We start from the raw sequence: 22,040 nt of genomic DNA, 5'->3' as shown, positions 1-22,040 counted from the left end.
AGGATAATTCCAGCACATTCCAGATAATAATCCTGTTTTTTTTCCAGGATTTATTTTTCATCAATTAATTTTTATCATTTAATTACTTTTCATTCGTGCAATAGTATATGCTTTGTATTCAAGTTAGGATTCCATACGAATGAATTAAAACGCTAACAAATTGTTTAAACAATATTATTTATTGATAATGATTTATAAATAATATTAAACGAACATTCCGTCAACACAATGATCTTTCTACTGTGTTCTATTTTAGACATTAAATTCAAGTTTTCTATTGGTAACTTATTGCATCTGCAGTACTAAAATGTTGAAGATAGAGTAGTTTTTAAATAAAAAGAGTTTAGAGTTAGTCAATTGAATTGTTTGACATTTACGTGCATTGTGTAATAGCGAAAGCGTTTAGTAGAATAGAAGAGAATAGAACTAATGCTTTTTTGGAAATTTCGGACAGTTTGGAGCCAATTTTAAATTCTTCTCATTTATGTCTATTACTCTGTTAACGTCTTTTTTATAGTATTTCGCAATAAACTAAATTAAATTAAATTAAATTAAATTAAATTAAATTAAATTAGATTTAAAAACTATTGCAGCCTCGACATTTTGGTATTAGAATTCGTCTTGAAGTGATCTCAGGAATCTGATATTAACCCTTCATCTGTGGTCCAAGAGATCCAAAAAAATGTAAGCTTTATATTTCTAAGGTCTTTTTTAAAAACGGGATTAAAAACTTAAATTGCCATTTATTTAAAATACCTATTTTGCACCTTCAATCACATATTGTTCCTTGGACATCAGCCTTTGCGATTTTTTTAAATATGTTAAAATTAAAAACTATAAAAAGCCACTGCATTTCTATATTCTACAATGTTTAAAGTAATTTTTATGATTTTAAAAAACAAAAGTGTAAATATCAATCAATTAAAATGTTGGGGTCATTTTGTCCCCTATGATCAAATATAATAAAATTCTCAGGAAGTGTGATCGGAGGGTTAAAAAGTGTCACGCAAAGTCTGAGACACCCTACATATGTAATTCAAATAATATATAAATATTTATCAATGAATTTTCATTTTCTCGTTGTAAGATTATACGAAGTAGCTGTTTCCTTTTAAGTCAATTTAATTTCATTAACCCTAGCACCTTAATTCTTACAAAAGTAACGAGAAACTCGCAGCTTCGTTTTTCTTTCTATTTCTTCCTGCTATTTTCGTGTCAGACTTTTCCCTACTTCCTGCGGAACGGTTTATTACCCTACGGACGGCACTCGGTATCGCAACGTGGAAATAAGTTCGACACCAAGACTGGCCACGAGGGGCGCGTCCTTGTTCGCCTCAGCAAGATAAGGGGGTTTGCTCGCGCAATTCCTATTTCTCGCGTTTCCCGATGTTTTCCACGATCGCGTCGGGGCAAATAAAGTTTTCTCAATTTCCACAGGAGATCGAGCCGCCGTGCGCACGCAAGTGGCGCAGGAGAGATGCGCTGCATCGTGCCATGCACGTTCATCGTAAAAAGGTCGATCCGCGGTAAACGAGCTCTGTACCGTCGACGACGAGGTCGTCCTGATCTCGTGGCGAAACAAGCTCTCCGCCTGATCAAACTTCTAAAACTAGGACATTATTTTTCCGCCGGAGGGACGCATTCAATTTCCGTTTCGCGCTCGTCTGCGCCTGTCTCGAGGAACTCCGTCGAGGATGTCGCAATATTAGAAATCGCGACGATCGAGAAGAAAGGAAAACTAAAAAAGATAAGTCTCTGTACAATTGTGCACCTGGATAATAAAGAGAGAAACGTTTCCGTGATGTACCTAGTTTTGTAATAATCTTTCAATTCTCTTATCTTCGTGTGTGATATTGAAAAATACAAAAGATCGTATATCGCGAAATTATTTCGTGCCACGAGAATAAACGTAAATAACGTATCCATTTACATTAATGTATATTCATTTAAAGAAATGAAATTACTAATTTGCGGTAATATAACGATAATTCTTTCACGCAATTACATTCGCATTAACATAATTGTTTCGGTATAAAAAATAGAAATTGCACTGGCATGGAAATAGTTGACTAAAAATATCGAGTTGTTTAACAACGACCTTGTTTAACTATAAAATTAAAAGAAGACTGACGTATTCGCCAGTCAGAATGCTTTTCCAACCAAAGGAGTGAAACGCCGTAAAATCGCGCGGACGATTCGGTCATCGAGATCCAATCCGATATTTCGCCGTCACACCGAGTTGTTTCAATTTTTCTATCCGATCCGGTGGCAGAGTCGTTCCCTCCTTCTAATTACTAGCTCCGATGTAATTACCCGATACGCTTGCATCACCGCGCCGACGGAAAAGCGGTTGTGACTCGTCGATGATGGTTTTCTCTCTATTCTCCTGGATGAGAACGCGAATCGCAGGAGCGACGAGAACGGCCGCCGAGTCAATAACGGGCCGTTCCGTTCCGTGATTTGCATGACAATCGGCTCGACTCGAATCGTCGACGTCGTCATCAGCGTGACGGATCTGCTCCGTCGTTCTCAAAGCAAAAAGCCTTCCCTTCCCGAGTCCGCGCGTACGCACTGCCGTTCCATCCGAGCTTTTACCAACCCCTATTCCTCCCCGTTACCGCGACACTCGGCAGTCTCTGTCGCACGCATCAGGATGTGCACGGGATTCCGTCATACTCTCGACCCGGCAAGTTAAGAGCCCTAATTAAATTCAGTCTGGGTACTCTTACCGAGCTCGGTCCATCGTTCATTAAGCGTCGGATCAAAGTGATATTCCTGTAAAGTAGTTCTGCACTTCGTGGTGAGGGTTCACCCTTTCCACTACCCTCACCTCTCTCGACACATTTCCACGCTCGCTATCACGGCATAGGGTGGGAGAATATCGTGACTTTCCACTAGAGATGTAGGTGAATCTTTTATGTCACCGTCGTATGAACGATTAATTACCTGGCAAGATCATTGCAAGATGTCTCTCTTAAAATAAAGAATAATAAAAAATCCGTTTTTTGCGCGTTTGTAGAGCCACTGATTTCACGCGCATTTCATAAATAACGTGTAATCAATTCCTCCAAATAAAAAAGCCCCTAGATACAGATTTTCCTCTCTACTTTTTTATACGTACAGATTGATTCTATTAAGTGAAATTATTTGAATCAACAGAATATCAAAATATAGAAAGAAAAAACATGTGCGGCTTCCCATATTTATCGACGATTTTATCAAAACTTATGCCTTCATGGATTTAAACAAAAAGAAAGAAGAAATTAATTTTTAAATGTATATCATGAATTAATTTTAAAACCATAAGATATAAAATTAAATTTTATTAATAATTTATAATATTTTTCAGTTATTTTCTCTGATAATATTGAAAAATAAAAAATTGGATCCAAGATATTCTTTAAATCTTAAGCTGAATGTCAAATATGCATGAATGAATATTGAATAATTTTAACAATGAATGTGAATTATTCCACTATAAATTGTTCATTCGCTGTCTTGCTTGGCCTGAATCCGATATTAGAAAGGTATGATAATTTTGAACGGAATCGATTTATTCTATTCCGACTAAAACTAGAAATTAACAATCCACATTTGAAGATATACTATGGCTCTATTTAATACAGTTAACAATATATTAGCTTGATAGTTTCATATTAGAGCTAGAATAGCTCTTGTACAATTAATAATCTCCGAATGAACCATAGAAAGCAACGAGTTGCAGCTGTTACGCAGAGTGGATGTGAATAATTAGCGGCTGATGTAATTTCCAGATCATTAATAATAATAACATTTCAAATATACAATTAAATGGAGCATGTGATATTTTATAATGTAATTATACTCCGATTTTTCTTTCTACATGGATGTCTGCAAAATTAAAAAAGAAGCTTATCGTACCATCATAAATTCATCGTAGAGATAGGAGATCTCCGGATAGGCGATGAAGTCGACCATGTTGCTGTGATGTATAAACTGAATAGTAAATAACGCGGCACTAATTCCAGATTATACGTAGGGATAAAACTTGACAGACCATAAACGGTCACTGCAACTCAGTGCGCGTAATTTTCACATAAATTCCCTCTTCTAATATATAATCACCATCTTAATATTGTTATATAAAATCATTGCACTATATAATTTCACATAAAGGTCTGCCATTACTTTTTTTTTAAATATTAATCATAAAATGTTAAAATTCTGAACACTGTTACAAAAAATACACCCACGATACTCATTTACAATTGTTTAAAGCACTCTCGTTTTTTATAATCAGCAAGATACGCAGGTGATACTTCAGGCTTATCCAAATCATCATATTAAATCGACACGTCAAGTGCGCACAAAACCTTCTGAATTTTTTTTCTCCGAAGCGAAACAGTTTTTGATAAGTTGGATACGTAACAATCTAACGCATGAAGGGAAAAAAGAACGAGGGAAAGAAATAGCATCGAAGGGAGCGTGTAACTGCTCTCAGGGCTGTATCGCGGAAGTCGAAAGGGAAGGTCCACGAGGCGGCCACGAGGGTGGAAAACCGGACGGTTCTATGTGTGTGGCGGTATATAGACACGGGAAGGGTGGAAAACGCGAGGGTGGTACGTATACGTGTATACGTTTACACGCAAGTGTAAGCGGCCGCGTGTGTAATACAGGAGAAAACGAGAATCCAGCGGGCCGCGCTTGCGAACGAAAGCTTAAGGGAGAGTAAGCTCGGTCACTGAGGCGTCGTCACTCGGCTTGCTTCTCTTCGGGAGTGACTCCCCCCCTCGGCTTCCAATCCCCTACCATTTCCATTCCATCCCTCCTCCGTCTTCGTTTGTTTCATCTTCGCTTTCTCTCATCTTCTCGATATCTTTTACCCCGCGAAAACGACCCCCGTTGCCGCGGTGCGCAGCCAGATCCGCGTAATTGTTTGATGGTGATGACTGAGGTCTCGTTTCTACTCACTACGTAATAATTACGCGATAATTACGTAATGATCTGACGACATTTTATGCGAAATATAATAGCTACTTTTATTTTTAATATACTTCGTCGGTGGATTATAAATCCTTTTTTTGCTACGAAGTTGAATCCAGTCTATTATATCACGAAATGAAAGAAGTACCTACATGACCTACTACATGGCTTATGAAAAATATACGTAGCGAAATACGAAGCAAAACATTAATATAATGATGCATTACCTTTAACTCTGTACAAACCAAGGTGCACAAACCAGGTTTTTCTGAGAAAAACTGCCATTTTTATTACTATGTCACTCGTATACAATGAATTATGCATAGTGGACACTCGAAGTGACTGAAATCGTTGAAATGTCATTGAATTCAAGTGCGGCGCAGGTGCACGCTACAGTCCAAAAACTTCGTTAGATGGAAATGCAAACAATGCACGGATTTGGACATCTCCATTCTTTTCTTTGGCCCTTTGCGTTCACGAGCGTATCCGACTGCCTCGTTTTTCCTCCCTTTTCTTTTTCAGGTTTCACGTCGAATTTGCACGCGCGAGTATCGCTCGCCTTATGCAAATCCGTGCGAACTCCGTTCTCTCCTTTACTCCCGTTCTTCCTCATCCAATCCTTTCACATTCTCGTTGCACCTACGTTTCTTTGCTTTCGACGTAAACCCCAACACCGCCAATTACATTCTCGTAAATCAGCCCACCAATTTGTCACCCGCAATTCCGTCTAAATTTCAACGTTCCTTATCGCGTTATCTCGACGTTTTCGCCATTTAAGTTCTCTCTCTCTCTCTCTCTCTCTCTCTCTCTCTCTCTCTTATGATTTCGACATGGAAAACGAAGATCTCTACGGCAGCGGCCGGAAAGCAGGCGTGAGCTTTATAATGCATTTTTTCAATTCTCACGAGAGAACCGCTGCCAAGCGATTACGCAAGGCGGAACATTACTTTCTACATACAGCATGACGCTCGTCATGATGCCTCAAAATTGCATTTTCATTCAACGATTCTTATAATACCAATTTGCCATTTCGATCGATCTTTATCGTCCCTCAAAATGCAGTCATCTCCATTCTCTCGAATATCGTCGACATTCTGAGATTATAACATCCACAGACAAATCGGATTCCTATCTACGAGCTGTGCAACACATACAGGAATTTTTCGAGATACCATCGAACATCTGGCGATCTGTTAATGTTAAGGCTGCCTAGACCAACATGACGGCCAGTTTCAGGCATGGCTTACGAAGTAAAGCAAATAAACAAGAATTAAATTTGGAAGACTTTACCGCAGAGAAAAAGATTTGAATATTTTTATGCAGATCCAGTGCAACAAATGAGATCGAAAAAAATTTATAAAGACAATAAGGAGCAAATAAAATCTAAAAGCGATTAACTGTAATGCATTTAGATCCACCGGATGAATTGCATTAAGTGAATTTTCATTTTTCCTTTTTCTCTCTTCACAGAGATATAATTTGCAATGGTCACCGAATGACGTAATCGTTATTTTACGTGAAGTTACGCTTAATAACGATGTTGATAAATATGGCAGTGAGGTCTGTGGTATCACATACGAATGTCGAAGCGGCATGTACGCGCAATTAAATTTAGCGTTCAAGGAAGGTACGGAGATCTGAATCATCGGACGTATGTATAGCAACAAGTTTGACACGCCACGTCAAACCACGCTGGAAGTATTACGGAAACGGCCGGAAGCGGGGCACCCGAATACTTTCTGTCGCTTTCTGTTCCTCGCGTGCGCGTGAACGGGCGCGTGCGCACGTGCAACGATCGCTTCCGCAGTGAGCGCGAGCTAAGTATAGACGATGTTGGCCGGCATTGTTATTGCTTGCGCAGCGGCGCTGCTTGGCTTCGGGATCTGTGTTTATGAAGGGTCCGTTGCTCAGCCGAATTATGGCCTCAGGTGTATTCGGATGTATTACGACTTTGACTAGGTCCGATCAGCAAACGAGCGTATACATCGTAAATGTACGTATTCGCCAACGCTGAATGTTTAGTCGCGTTTACAGGAGACGTTCCAATGAATGAAATCGACATCTCAGAGGAAGCTCTGCTATCCTCGTGGAACCGGCTCGTAAAACCGTCCTGGTGAATATAAACGCTAGATTAAGATTTGCATAACCGTCGCGTTCTCGGCCCAAGTGTTTTAATGTGATCGGGCTGACTTATGCATACACAGCGCGACGTTACGTAACTTTATGCAACTTCACGCTGAGATTGCAATCTCTACAAGCTCGCGATGAGCTCGAATTAGTGTAATGTATAGCGAAAACTGAGAGATACTAAACTCGATGCGTTGATCAAAGTGAAATCCGCAAGCCTCTGACGAGCATCTGTTTAAATATCATTTTGGCTGCCCTATCTTATCAAGACACGACGACAGAAGGATGAATATATATCAATAACATAACAGTCAAAGGCAGCTGTTCATACATGCGTTAGTTAGAATCAGAAAGCAAAGTTTGCATGACGTTTCTAAACAAGTATTAAATCTTATTTTGTCAAATATACTTCTTCAACCCTTCAATTTCATTAGTACCCATATTTTTAAACAGTAAATTTTTATATTTTTGCTAATTTCACTATGACAAATCTAACTTTTTGAATAAAGAACAGTTTTATCATAGATTGTATCTTATTTTAACTTTTACTTTTTTAGCAAAAATCTTGGGATAATAATAAACGTGATAAAAATTGAAAAATTATGCATTGGCAGAAGAGTTAAATTAATATTAAAATATATATAATAGATATAAATTAAATGAGAGCTTAGTTTTTATAGTTGTTATTGTGTTATATACATGAAATGTATTTATATGCGTGTTCTTGTTCTTATTTTTACTTTTTATCTTTATATTATTACACAGAAAGAATTTTTTTCTTTAAATTTACCTCGAAAATACATTGGAAAAAGAAGTGTTTAATTTTAAGATATTAAAATATTTTATTCTTGTCTTCATTTTTTAAACACTTAAAGATTTTAATTTCAAACTTTTTCAATAGACAAAACACTATGTGTTTGGATTTAAAACGCATAATGTTTTAAATCCAAATAGGTAGTGTTTCATGTCTATTGAAAAAATTGATTTGAAACTAAAACATCTTCAAGTGTTTAAAAAATGGGAACAAGAATAAAACATATTTCTTTTTAGTATATAGTAGTTCTAGGGCAATTTATATATTTCGAAGATTTTTATGTAAATTTCTCTTTCATTAGTAAAACTATAAACTAGTAAAAATATAAAATAAATTTGATTAATTTTATTGAAGTGTATGATAAAAATCTTTAAAATATTGTATTGTACCACAACTACTATATTTTAGAATAAATTAAAAAAAAATTCTTTCCTAAATATTAAATTAGGTTGTGTTTTGTCTTCACTTTTCCTTAAACATCTTCATTTTTCTTCAAATTTTCAATCATAAAAACATGTATGAATATCAATGTTTACGATGTGTAAATATGTGTAAATATCCGCGGATTTATTGAGCTTCATAGATTTGTTAAACCCAAATGAATGCGGATCAATCATTCCTCCGGGAGTCATAAATAAAAATATCATTTCGCAACATCGTCGTGTCAAAAAGAAATGTGATTAAATAAAACGAATTTTGGAAAACCTATTTTTTTGTCGCTATTTTAACTAATTTTAATTGAAAGATACTGTTTTCGAATGCGTACCGTGGCACTGCAAAAATCCCTAACTATCGGTCAGAGTTCCAAGTTAACACAACAAAAAAACGATATATATTTCTGTCGTCGGATTGTGGACTAAACCGCGCAATTTCGGACGGAGCGGTTTCGCCGCGACGCATATATCACGGGAATCGGACGTGCAGATTTTTTTCAGATATATCTCGCGGCCGGCCAACACGCGGAAACCGCGTGCATGCAAAAGAAAAAAAAAAAACCCGTCGGCGTACGCGCGTACGTGCATCCGCCTCTTCATAAAGTCATAACTCAACCGTACCCTCCCTCCCGGCGTGCATCCCTCGGCATAACATTTAAAACGATTTCCGCTGGCAGCCGTGCCAAGACCGTAGCAGCGTTGTTTCGGGGATAGATTAACGAAACATAACGCCAGTACTCGCTACGGACTTCCAAGGGGTAGCTCAGATAATGGGAAGGGGCGTGTTGGCACCGCTTTGGCAGTTAAGCAGCATTCAGTGCCGCCAATGCCGCGACTTGGCCTCCGAGGCCACGATCGATGGAAAATTTCAGGAGTTTCGGCAACCCAGGCCTTCGAGAGACTTTATGAAGCACGAGAAGAGGGATTTAACTATGAAAAGTATATCTTAAGAGATACAATCGCTTGATGCGAGCAAAGCAAGGCGTCGATATATACGAGAAGTCGAGTATCACGTGCTACGGACGCGATAAATGTCCGGTGAAAATATCTCGAACGTCCCGAAGATATCGTAACTTTCTAACATTGTACGAGGGAGAGCTACGTTGAGTTAGCAACTCAGACGCCCGGGGATAACGGTGTATGTCCAGTGTTATTTATGACATTACTCGCCATAAATATGGCGAGCGAAAGAAAAGAATAAAACTATTTACGCCGTATTCGGACTTTACGATTACAAAGCACTGTTTCTTTAGCCCTTCTTTGTGCTCCGACTTTCTTCATTCGCTGCATTTGTGATTCAAGCAAATGCCAGGATGTGCATCCTTCGAGTTCTCCCAATTCCCATAGAAGAGACATGCAAAATTTTCGTGCTACCAGGAAAAGGGTATAAGAATGCACTTATCCGGTCCTGGCATTTGCAGAGAATTCCTCACAGAAAGTCTGATGATACATCGCGGACTCGCCGCGTCAGTGCCATCCCCGCGATCGCGCTGCTTCCCTTTACTTGGATCGTCTCTCTTCCCTCCTAAACGAGCTCTCGGCGTTAAGAGATTAACTCGTCGAGCCATTTTAATATCTCAAATCATGGACGGCGAATCGCCAAAATTAGTCGGAAAAATGGCGATAAGTATCCGTTATTGTCGCGCGTGTCCTTTTTGCATACGAACGCATTTCGATTAAAAATTACAGCATTCATCGCGCGTACGCTCAATGGCCGTTCCATGAAGTATAGACGGAAATCGGAGACTAAATAAATCGATATTTCGAAGTCTCGCCCGCAAACTTGGAGCTGCTCCAATGGTCTCGCTGCAAAACGAATGCAGCGTCTACGTCTCCCGCCAGCTAATTCACGCGTATCGGGGTATTCGTAATGCCAAACAATTTTACGAATGTTACGATATTCGCGTATTCGGAAAACGTCGCGCATACGCTGCACGTCGATGGAACTTTGCGATTAAGAAAAATATTGCCCCTTCAAAGTTACGTCTCTGACTTGGGTATAGGTGCACGCTCTCGCACAGTACGCTTGATTAACGAGAGAGCGCTTATTAAGCGAGACCGAGATAAGATTTTCGCGGTGGAATGGGCGTGACTTGGAATGAAGTGGCATTAATGGAGCGTAATTGGTTGAAAAGTAGGTAAACTGCTTGCAGTAAACGTTGTAAACACTCACCCCTGGTAAAGTCCGCTTCTCATGCAGAGCGTTCTGGGCGCTGATTGCGCTGTCACGGCTGTAGTAGGTGAGGAACGCACAGCCTGAAAACGAAGAAAAACCTTATCTCTCTCGCGAAGATTAACTCACGATTTTGCCGGCGTGCTACGTCGCGACGTAGCATCCCGTGCGGGAGCTCTTTACGTACTCCTTTTATCATAAAAGCATCGAGAGTCGCGACATGCAGACACGCGAGAATTCGGACGGGGTAATCACTTAGAGGAATATTACGACGTGCTTGTGAGGCGAGGTTTATCGGCCAGTCGCGCAATGTAAAACGAAAAAGCTTTTTACACAGCTGGTAGTTGAGATCCGTCGAAATAAAAGTTTTACATCGCTCCTTCGTGTCAACCAGGGCGAAGCGCGTTGAGTCTAAGGTTGATCATGGATAACGCGATCTTTCCCGTCGTACTAGCGGTGCACTGCAATTACGTGACGCAGTCAATGTGTTATCGTAATTAGCTGAGTCAGTGGAAAATTCTCATTGCATACACCGAGAAAAATACATAAGATAAATGTTCTAGTTAGTAAATAGTTAGTAGACATGATACAATTGTCGAAGAAAATGACAAACATTTTTAATTAAACTTTTAATAATATGTATGATTCTAAATAAATTTGTCTTTTATTATATTTTTATAAACACTGAATTTATTTAGAAAGTTGTATATATCATTAAAATCCTGGTTCATAAGTCGAAATCAAATCGGTTCGATTGATTTTTTGGCTCGTTTGATTTGATATCGATTACATTTTCTATTAATTTTCGAAGAAAATCGATATTTTATCAACGCTGCATCAAGTTTTTTCAAAGATCAATAGAAAATCTAATAAGTATCAAATCAAACATCCTAAAAATCAATTGATTTCAAATCAACTAGAGATAATATTTAAAATTTTTGTCAAATTGGGTCAAATAATTGTCTACTTGTCTAATTTATCTTATTATATGCAAGTAATAGTTACAAATACCAAAAATTTTGTCAAATTGGGTCAAATAATTGTCTACTTGTCTGATTTGTCTTACTATAATAATTGTAGTTATAGTAGCAAATAATAATTGTAGTTATAAATATCAAAAATTTTTCTCTCAGTATGTATTTTGCCGTACACATTCGCGAAATTTTATGCTGTAATCTTTATGATGATTGACGTGTAAAATATATATAAAATACGAAGACCGATGTTACTTGAAGCCGCGTTCTGGAAATGTACGTATCTCATGCAATTGCTAATCGACCAAATTCTTCAAAACCGCGAACACGCGTCGTGTGAAAATAAACATGACGTTCCCGTTCGCGAGTCCCGACGACGATAACGATGACAACGATGTACTCGCTTCGCGCAACGCCTCGATCACCGTCAAAAAACCCGTCCGCCGAGATTTCGGCCATTGATCTTGTCAACAACGGAAGAATAATTTCTGCAGGGACACCCCCGGGAATTCATCACCCGCGCGACACGTTTCGATTCCCACGCGCGATATACCGTTACTCGTAAAACACGTCGCTTAATCGCGCCCTGCAGAACACGTTATGCGAGACCGCTACGCTATCATCTTCGTCAGATAGTAATATCGATGTAGCGACGGAAACAACCCACCCACAACCCGCCAACGTCGCACTCACGCAAGCCTCGCGTAGCACTCTAGAATCAGGCTGTTATCTCGTGGTTGATATAAATAGCCCTGTATTAGTCGCACTTCAGAAGTTCATATACTGCTTATCCGCTACCGTAAAATTGTATACAGACTTTTAATACAAAATATATTGTCTCTTATCAGATTAATTTCGAAGGGCCGAATTGCCATAAAGTAGTATACTTATTAAATTTTAATCTAATTCGCAAAAGATGAACGTATGAAGATTAATGATCATTATCCGCAGCAATCAGTCAGTTAAAGACGTCAGTTAGAATTTGATGTAATATTACGTAAAAGTATTGAAAAATACAAATCTCTATGTATGGAATCAATTCTTGCAGACCGCACTCGGTTTAAGAAATAGCACCGATATCACAGCGGGTTAAAACGATGGTAATTAACCTGAGAATATTGGACGGTATCTGAACCAGACCATTATCGGCTATCGCACTGTCGAGCAAACCCCTTGGGACCGCCTTCCTATCGGTCTGAGAATTTATTCAAAGGGCCTCTCCTATCTGATCACCATTTGACTATCTCAACACAGGGAGATGGATGTAAGCAAGCACGCGCAACGCAAAAGCCGCGGACAGACCCCGGAGAACCAAAATATTTATGACACGACTCTATCAGTACGATTCTGTCACTTACGAAATTCATTAAATTCATTAAATACACTCACGTGCAGCGAATCCATTCACATACCTACTCATATAATTTCAATCTCAATTCATGTATATTACACGCAATGTTTCACTTCTTAATAATATTATCTTGAATAAAAAAAATATCACTATTTATTATATATTATAATAATAGATATATTCCTGTTATATCGTAAAAATAAGTTTAGCATTTAATACATTCTACATACCTACGCAGAGTCTCCAGTCCTCTCCTGCTTAATTTTTTCACGTAGTAAAAAAACATTTTGTACTTGTGATGGAAACGGTCCACTCAAGCCCTTGCTAAAACTTTGTATTGTATTTTTAACATATTTGAGAATTGTGTGTGAATTTAGCGTAATGTGATAATTTAAATAATTTGTATTAAATTCAAATGAGAAAAACATTTTACAATTAATTAAACATGTAAAACGCATGAAAACGTATGTAATACTCGCATGTTTGAATATTAAAAGATGATAGTAATTCCTCGGATTCTAGTAAATAGTCTCATCCGGAAATTTATTTTAGTTGCCTTGCTCCATGAGTATGTTTTCTAATTGGAACTTCTTCATGCCATAAAAATGGATAAAAACGAATTACATGTTTGTGATTACATATAATATCACTTCATATATCTTCTCATAACTAAGGTTTACAATAATCTTCGATCCTCACAATTTAATTAAAAGGAGAGTTCAAATGTGAAAAATAATTATTATTCAAAAAGTCTTGCAATTAACGAACTCTGAAATGTAATTTGTATTAAATTGATATCCAACATTTCTTAATGTTAACGTAATTGTAGAGTAGATGAATACCAAATAACAAAAAAATAATGTGTTTTAAAACATAAATTTTAAAATGAATAAAATATGTGTTATTGTAATTTAATATCATAACTATAAATTTTATTGAAAAAATATATACTTTCATGGCTTGTTCACAAACTATGTCAGTATTATTTTTTTTGTTTATTTTTTAAAATAATATTTGTGTTATATATACCTTCATATTTATTTTATATTAACATAAAAATTTGAATGGATTGTTTAAGACACGTGAAATAATATGCGTTAAATTTAACATCAACTTTCCAATGATGTATCAATTATTTAATTCATATGAAGTTATTCAATTTAATTAACGCACGTTTAAACTGTCGATAGATCCGCAAATCACTACATCTTGTGTCCGCAAAAGAAAAGAACTGAAATTCTGAATCACACTGTTTTACGACGTGATACTTGAGACGTTTTAATCTCGCACTAGGACTCCGACGACACAGTTTTCTGAGGATGAGAGAGGAAGTGTACCGGTATGTACACTCCTTCTCTTCTGGCGGTCTTTCTCTTTCTAAAGAGTCACGTCGCGCAAACGAGAGAACGAGGAAATAAGAAGAGGCGTGAGACGCGCTGCGCGCACTTGTAATTTTTCATGCGGCACGTCGCACGCGTTCAGAGTTCCACGCGGTTTATCTCCAGCACCGCGATACGTCTCATTCGCACGTATAGAAAGTCCTAACCCGGAGTAAGTCCGCATATAAAAGCTCCCATTCGCTCGGAGAAGCCAAGGAATGGAACGCGCCGTGGTGACCGAAAGTTCGCGTGGGGCTGTAGCCTGCGGCCGGTCACGACGCCACGGGTACTCGACGTCAGATACGGGAATACATACCACGCTCACTATTTCGAAAATGCCCGAAAATATTTATAAACATCGCGGTCGCGCTTATCTTAATTGCATTGGGGAACTGGGCTCGCGTGGCTCCCCTATTCTACGACTCGGATACCAGCGGGAATAGAAAACTTCGTCGCGACGGCAAATCGCAAGCCCCCGGGCGGGGGCTTCCGAGGATGAATTAGCTCCCAGCGACGCAACAAGAACAGGGACAATCGTTTCCTCGCATGTTCTCATGAATCTCCCCCGGCCGCTTTTGTCTTTTTTGGTTAAATTCAATCTGCGAGCGATGCAATACGTCCACTCAGGGAAAATAAGATACTTCAACCACAAATGGATATATACATTCGTAATGCAATAAACAGCAGTAGGTAAGTTTGACGTGCAAGTTTAACTTTGGAATCTACTGTTTACTTCACTATCGGAGTAGCCGTTTTCGTGATATCTATTTACGAACTGGGACAGTTCGGTTACTGCCCCGTCGAAAATACAGAGTAATTCAGTTTTATACCTCTAGATGACAAAACGTTTAATATATAATTAAATTGTCACCAAGATATTTAAAGAATTTGGGGAAAATTATCTTCCTAAATAAATTTCATTTCACTATATAGGATAATTAACACGACGAGAGATAACGATTATACCGCGATTTAAACACTTCTCCTCCTCGACGTAGTCACGTCTAGCATAGGCAATTACGATAAGGCTTACGATTAGCTTGACAGCGAAGCGTCGAGTGGCGGCGCGGTCTCGTGCAAATTGCAGATGAAGCAGTTATACATTCGGTAGTGTAGGAACAATTCACTGATTCTAGATAATGAAACAGCTTGTCATCGGGTATGCGCATAGTCACCTACGTGTGTAGCGAAGTTTCGTCGTATTTAGGCTTTACGCATACACGAATATGCAAAGCGCGAAATACATGGATATCCTGCGACAAATTGATGTGTAGAGAAGTTCATCTCGTCGCTAAGTTACTAATGAAGGTACGAAGCAAAAAGTATATTGAAATTGGCGTCGAATGCACGGCATTCCCAATGTGATTCGTCCCGTAGGTACTTATTTTCAATGAGCAAATCTAATTAATTCAATTGAGATTAATTATCATGAGCAAATCCATGAGGGCCTCGCTGATCCTCGATGTGCGAGGCAACTTTCGTAGCAATGCCTTCGTGCTTCTCTCACATTATTACGCTTGTCGCGATGCACCGTGTAAAACTCAAATGAGCGAACAATAAGTATCGGTAAGCGTGATATGCAAATTAAATGAGATTGAAACGATATATGTACAATGAGAAAAAAAAAGTCGAAATACTTGCAAGCAAATGTCACATGTATGGTTTTTTCAATATTTATTGGTTTTAAAAAATTTTACTAGAAAATTGTAGAATATACATTTCTATAAAATATATCTCATTTCTTTGTGAAATATGTTTCATAAATCTACTGGAATCGGATTATAGATTGTTTTATGTTGATTCGAATGGGATACAAATACGTCGTCAGACAGACAGGTAGATAATCAAGTAGTTCTTTTCTCAAGTCATTGTGGATCGCATGCGAAGAGGTTAGCAAAACCTCTGAGAGGTATGAGACCGTGAAGGAGGACTGTCTAGCTTGTGAGTTTTTGCCTATAAACCTGCCGACGTGTATCGAGTGAGAGAGACATATAGATAAAGAGAGAGAAAGGATGAGAGATACAAACGAGAGTTGATGGCATCGTCCAACGTCGACGAGGGCCAGGCGAGGTGGTTAAAGGGGATTCAAGAGTAGAAGAGCGTTTTATTTGCGAGGCAATGCGACGGCTAATACACCAGTCACTGGACAGCGTCCAAGTCATAAAATGGATTTTATGACGCCGATCGATACAACGAGATCCCTCTTTCTCTCTCTCTTTCTCTCTCTCACTTTCCGACAGTTGCCTCTTCTCCTCTCTCGCCCTCCTGTCAGATGTCCGCCGATGCCCTATATCGGTTCGTACCTTTCGAAGGAGGGTGGCTTTGCGAGTCTACATCGTTCATTTGAGCAAACTCAAATATGACAAAAAGAATCCAACCGATTTGTTCTTCGCATTTTTCGAAAAGACGATAATCTCATTCTCTCAATATCGATCACTAAAATTTCACACATCTATTATTTTTTTGATATTATATAATATAAAAACGAAAATTGCATTTTGTAAATAAAAATTAGCATTTATGAGAAATCTAAAGTAAGAAGAAAAGTATAAAATTTTGTTCCAAACTAAGTTGCATGTATTATCGCAAGTTCAAAATCCCAAAGTGAAAAGAAACGCGCAAAAGTTAAATCCGACAGTGTCTAGAGCGAACTCTTTTAACCATCGAATCATGCCGACACTGCTTGTCGAAAATTGGAAAGTAAAAGCTCCCAAGTGACACGGTGAACAGGAATGAAAAGTTTCCCGACCGCGTAGTCAAAGAAAGAACGCGTCGTGCCAACCAAATTGCTCTTAACTAGGTAGTAGGCAGTCTAGGAATGAGAATTTTACGGTTTTCCTAATGAATTGAAACGAAACGAGCCTCCGGCAGACTCACCCACCGGCCGCACCCACACATCATCCGTTATGGTATACGGAAGTCGTCCCGGATGTCGGAACCGGCTTGTCGGGGGACGCCGAGGTGGAATTTGCATCTTGGGCGAAAATTGAAATGCACCGGTACAATGAACAGGGAAGAGTGTCCTGCGAAATGACTTTTATAATAGGGACGCAGGTAATATAGCTGCGGCAGCGGAACGAGAAGCGTTTCTAACTGACGGTACGTACACAGGCCGAGATGTGTGTGCAAACGTATCGCGGCTTTATACACATAGAAAGGTACACTAACACATCACGAAAAAACTCTGTGTCGGTGTATGTACTTACACTCGTGATATCACGGGGTGGTAATGGTTGTCCATGACAACGGAATTTTCTCCGTTGGATCTTCGCGACACATCGTCGCGCGCACACAGACAATGATATGACACGCACACGAGCATGGAAACGAAAAGTTGAGAGCGAGCGAGTACGTGTGCACGTGAAGGTGTGTGCGAATATTTCTACGTCCGTGTATTTCAGCCGCACGTCGACGGCACCCCGTCGGTGTTGCGCAGAGGAAATTGAAATATGCAAATAACCGCAGCTAGGTAGCGCCGGCTCTGCGAAGGTTGATGTTTCGTCCGCGGAGTGCATCGGCGTTTATCGTCAACATACCGGACATACCCCACGTCGAAAATGGACTTTTTGAATATCGATAACAGTAGGTTATCCCCCTCCTCCGTATGTATCCTGTACCCACTGTATTCGCTCGGCCGACTAGCTGACTAGGATGTTTGCTATTTCAAGAAGGCGATCACCCGTCCGTTTTGCGAGACGACTTACCGCGTTCTATGTCAGGCCATCGTTCGAACTGAGAAACGTATGTCGCGAATGCATATATTACGAGACCACACACGCTTAGACTTGCGCGTCGCTGAACGCGAATGAATATTCATTCGTTCCTATTTCGTCTTTGTCGATCGTTCTTGGCGATTAGCAACCGCGCTATTATCAGATGTCGAGTTAATTCTATTCTCCTTGGCACTTCGCAAAAGTTAGCTTCGTAATGTCGGAACAGTTTGAAGTTTCTTCGCAAAGACGAGGGAAAAGGAAGCGAAAAAGAAGACTAGAACCGTAACCAGGAGTCTCGGTCCATAAAGCCGACGAGTGCATAAGTGAAGTGGTCGCACGAAACGGAACGGCGAGTATTCTATGTCATTGACCTACGCGACAACTGCTTGCAATGTTCGCGAAGAAAGGCTCCGTGAAAGATAAATTTTGCGGCGGACAAACTTTTGTATTGAAAAGGATTAATCAAAATTTGCCGACATTTCTCATAATTATAAATAGCGTTAGAAATACTTTTCTATTTGATATATTTCTTTTACTTCTTAATAAAAATTCACATGCCTAATTTTACCTAACTTTATCACAGCTATTGGTATGGTTATCGGGCTGTGTGATACAGTATCATATGACCTGTGAAATCGTTCTTGTCGCAAACCTCTGTTCCGGATCCGATCAAAGGCGGAACTCGATCAAAGATTGCCGGCCTTTGAGAAATGCTTTTGACCCATAGTGGATAGAAATAGACCGGACAATTCAGTCAATCAATAATCAAATGGACAATTCTACATTGAATCATGTCAGAAAAATTATATTAAAAGCGCTACAGACATTTCTTAGATCACATTCTTGCTCTGTTTTATTCATAAAACGTGAAATATTTCACGACTAAAATATTTCAAAAAATAATATAAAATACAATGGGATTATATATTATTAAATGATTATTAATACCTACTATGAACAGAAAAATAAAGTTAGAATCTTTTTTGTGATGGTACACTGAGAAAAAAGGTTTTGATATTTGTGACTATATATTATTATATTAAATATAGTTGATACCTGTATAGAAAATGACTATAAATTATATAATTATTATTACGAAAATGGTTATAATTACTATAATTTAATTATAATTTAATTATAATTTTCAGTGTTAACTATAGGTGTATAAGCTTAAATCCGCTGTTTGCTCATAGGTGGCATTTGTGAGCGTACAAAGCCATACCCTGGGCACACTTTTTTTTATGTGTTTGACATCTATCAACATTAACCAGTGCACATCATCAGCAATTTCATACAACACATACATTTTTTTTTTCGTAATCATGTCTAGTTTCTTGCTTAAAAAAAAGCATATGCGGAAAGCTTTGCTTTTCTGTTTCAATTTGAAGAAATCGGCTGCCGAATCGCATCGAATGTTTGTGGAAGCCTATGGCGACAATGCTTTATCGGAAACAACGCAGAGATTGGTTTCGCCGGTTCAATGACGACAATTTTGACCTGAATGACAAGAAGCGTGAAAATCGGTCCAGGAAGGTCGAGAACTGTCAATTGCAGGTTCTTTTGGACGAGGACGATACCCAATCGCAAAAAATGCTTGCCGAGCAATTGGGTGTTTCTCAAGCAGCCATTTCCATGCTACATGTCATGGGGAAAGTTCAAAAGATCGGAAAATGGGTGCCGCATGAACTGAACGATAGGCAGATGGAGCGACGCCAAAACACATGCCAAATTCTGCTTGCCAGACAAAAAAGAAAGTCGTTCCTGCATCGGATTGTGACAGGCGATGAAAAGTGGATCTATTTTCAGAATCCTAAACGCAAGAAATCTTGGGTTGATCCCGTTGACCCCCAACCATCAACATCTCCCTCAAGACTAAATCGCTTCGGACGGAAGACGATGCTGTGCGTTTGGTGGGATCAGGAGTGTCATCTGCTACAAGCTATTAAAACCTGGTGAAACTGTTAATGCTCACCGCTACCACCAACAACTGATCAAATTGCACTGTGCTCTGCGTGAAAAAAGGCCGCATTATCGGAAAAGACATGACAAGTTGATTTTCCTCCACGACAACGCACCATCGCACACGTCAACAATGATTCAAAACTACTTGGAGACACTCAACTGGGAAGTGCTATCCCATCCCGCTTACTCATCAGACCTGGCACCTTCTGACTATCACCTGTTTTCGTCGATGGGCCACGCGCTCGCTGAGCGGCACTTCGATTCTTACGAAGACGTTCGAAAATGGCTTGATGAGTGGTTTGCCTCGAAAGATGAGGAATTTTTTTGCGTGGTATACACAAATTGCCCGAAAGATGGGAAAAATGTATAGTTAGCGAGGGCAAGTACTTTGAATAAATTTGTTTTTGCTTCCTAAAAGGAAAAAAAAATGTGTTTTTCTGACTAAAAAACAGCGAATTTAAGCTTATACACCGGTATATATTTGTTGACAAACTTATTATACATATTTGATTTTGGTTGTGATTATTATTAACATCATAGCAATAACAAATTATAATTATAATAATATATAATTATATATAGTCACAAATATTTTTCTCTCAATGTAGAATTAAAGTTCAGATTTAATATTCGTCAAACATATACATGTGTCATTTTTTTTTATTCCTAATTTAGTCTAAACTCTAAGCTAAGAAAAATTTGAGGAAAAATAAAATATCATTTTCTTGGAAATATTTATCTCTAATTCGTAAAAACATGTGTGTATGAATATCGCAATGTATTGAGTTCAAATCCGTAGATTCGCTAAACCCAAATGACTGTACGGATCAATTATCCCTGCGGGACGATTCAAAATTTGTGATATTTTGAATATAACAATAATTTCATCTAATTAACTCTTGCAATTACTAATAAATCACTACTACCTTTCGTTTCTTTCTGCTTGCTTTCTTCACCTCGTTTTCTTCATTATAAATACGTTTCAGAGAGAGGAGAGCATTAACGTAAAATGCTCCATTGAAGGCAATTTTTATTCAAAGCGCGACGCTCAGGCAGAGCGACGCTTACTTTAAATCTGGGTTTTGAAAGTCACGAATGGTAGAAATGTAAAAATAGTCCACCTACAAAGTTATTAAGTCTCCGAAAGGGCTACCTTGCCGAAGCGTTTTCGTCGCAAGTAAGAAGGACCTCTCTTTCTCTCTTTCTTTTCTTACTTTCTTTTTATTTTAGCTTTCTTTCTACCGATGTATTCCTTATCTTTCTCTGTCTCTCTTTTTCTATCTTCTCCATTTTCCTTCCTCTTCATCTTTCCGCCTTTTGCCCTGCCCATCCGCTTCTTCTTATACAACGATCAAATTAAATACTACGCCGGGAAAATCTCCAAGGAAACTCCTTGGATATTCAGAAGCGTCTTAGATGCACTGCCACGTCCAATTTCAACTACTTGCACAGTATATCGTCATGGAAGAAGAAAACGAGAGGTAGAATACATAAAAGGAAAAAGAAAAGGAATTTTCGATATCGCGAATGGTTCCCGAATAAAGAAGCATTTTTTTGAGAGAAATGACTTTGTATTGTATAATCTTATACTATCTTTCCAATTAACCTTTTTAAAAATTCATTTATTAATTTTAATAACATCAAGCTGCGTGATGTGGCGTTCTTTACATATAGAACGGTGAGTACATAGTCTTAAACCATGTATTCGCTTATATACCTGCGTTACCTATGTACAGATATAAATATGTACTTAACCAGGATTAAATTATTTGCAGGAAGATGAAACGGGTCCGACCCGCATAACTTCATTTTCCCAGACATCTTAAGTTGCGCCTACCGCGTGTCGATGGAAATGTGCCTTACAGGCAATTCGTTGATCTTTCCAACGCTGACGTCAGATGTAAATACTAGATTAACTTTAGACGAATCGAGGTATAGACAGAATTGCAGAATTTTTGGAAAAGTATTAAAAAAAGAAAAAATATATACACACACACACACCCACACACACACACACACCGCACCACACCACACACACATACACACACACCGCACCACACCACACACACATACACACACACCGCACCACACCATACACACACACACACACACACACACACACACACACACACACACACACACAGTAATTAG

At 38.7% G+C, this 22,040-nt stretch overlaps 1 protein-coding gene across 6 annotated transcripts in view; it reads right to left on the bottom strand.

Moving 5' to 3' along the window:
- The window catches only part of LOC108689105 (CUGBP Elav-like family member 4), a 672,688-nt gene that overhangs the window by 532,635 nt on the left and 118,013 nt on the right, over positions 1–22,040 (bottom strand). For all 6 annotated transcript variants that reach the window (XM_018195731.1, XM_018195734.1, XM_018195733.1 and 3 more), the window contains one exon: positions 10,511–10,593. In XM_018195731.1, coding sequence (XP_018051220.1) covers positions 10,511–10,593 — 83 coding nt within the window. The remainder of the gene's footprint in view (positions 1–10,510; positions 10,594–22,040) is intronic.

The sequence above is a fragment of the Atta colombica genome, unplaced genomic scaffold (assembly GCF_001594045.1).
Source record: "Atta colombica isolate Treedump-2 unplaced genomic scaffold, Acol1.0 scaffold257, whole genome shotgun sequence".
Taxonomy (NCBI): Eukaryota; Metazoa; Arthropoda; class Insecta; order Hymenoptera; family Formicidae; genus Atta; species Atta colombica.
The sequence above is the reverse complement of the archived record's forward strand: the minus strand, read 5'-3'. Positions and strand labels throughout refer to the sequence as shown.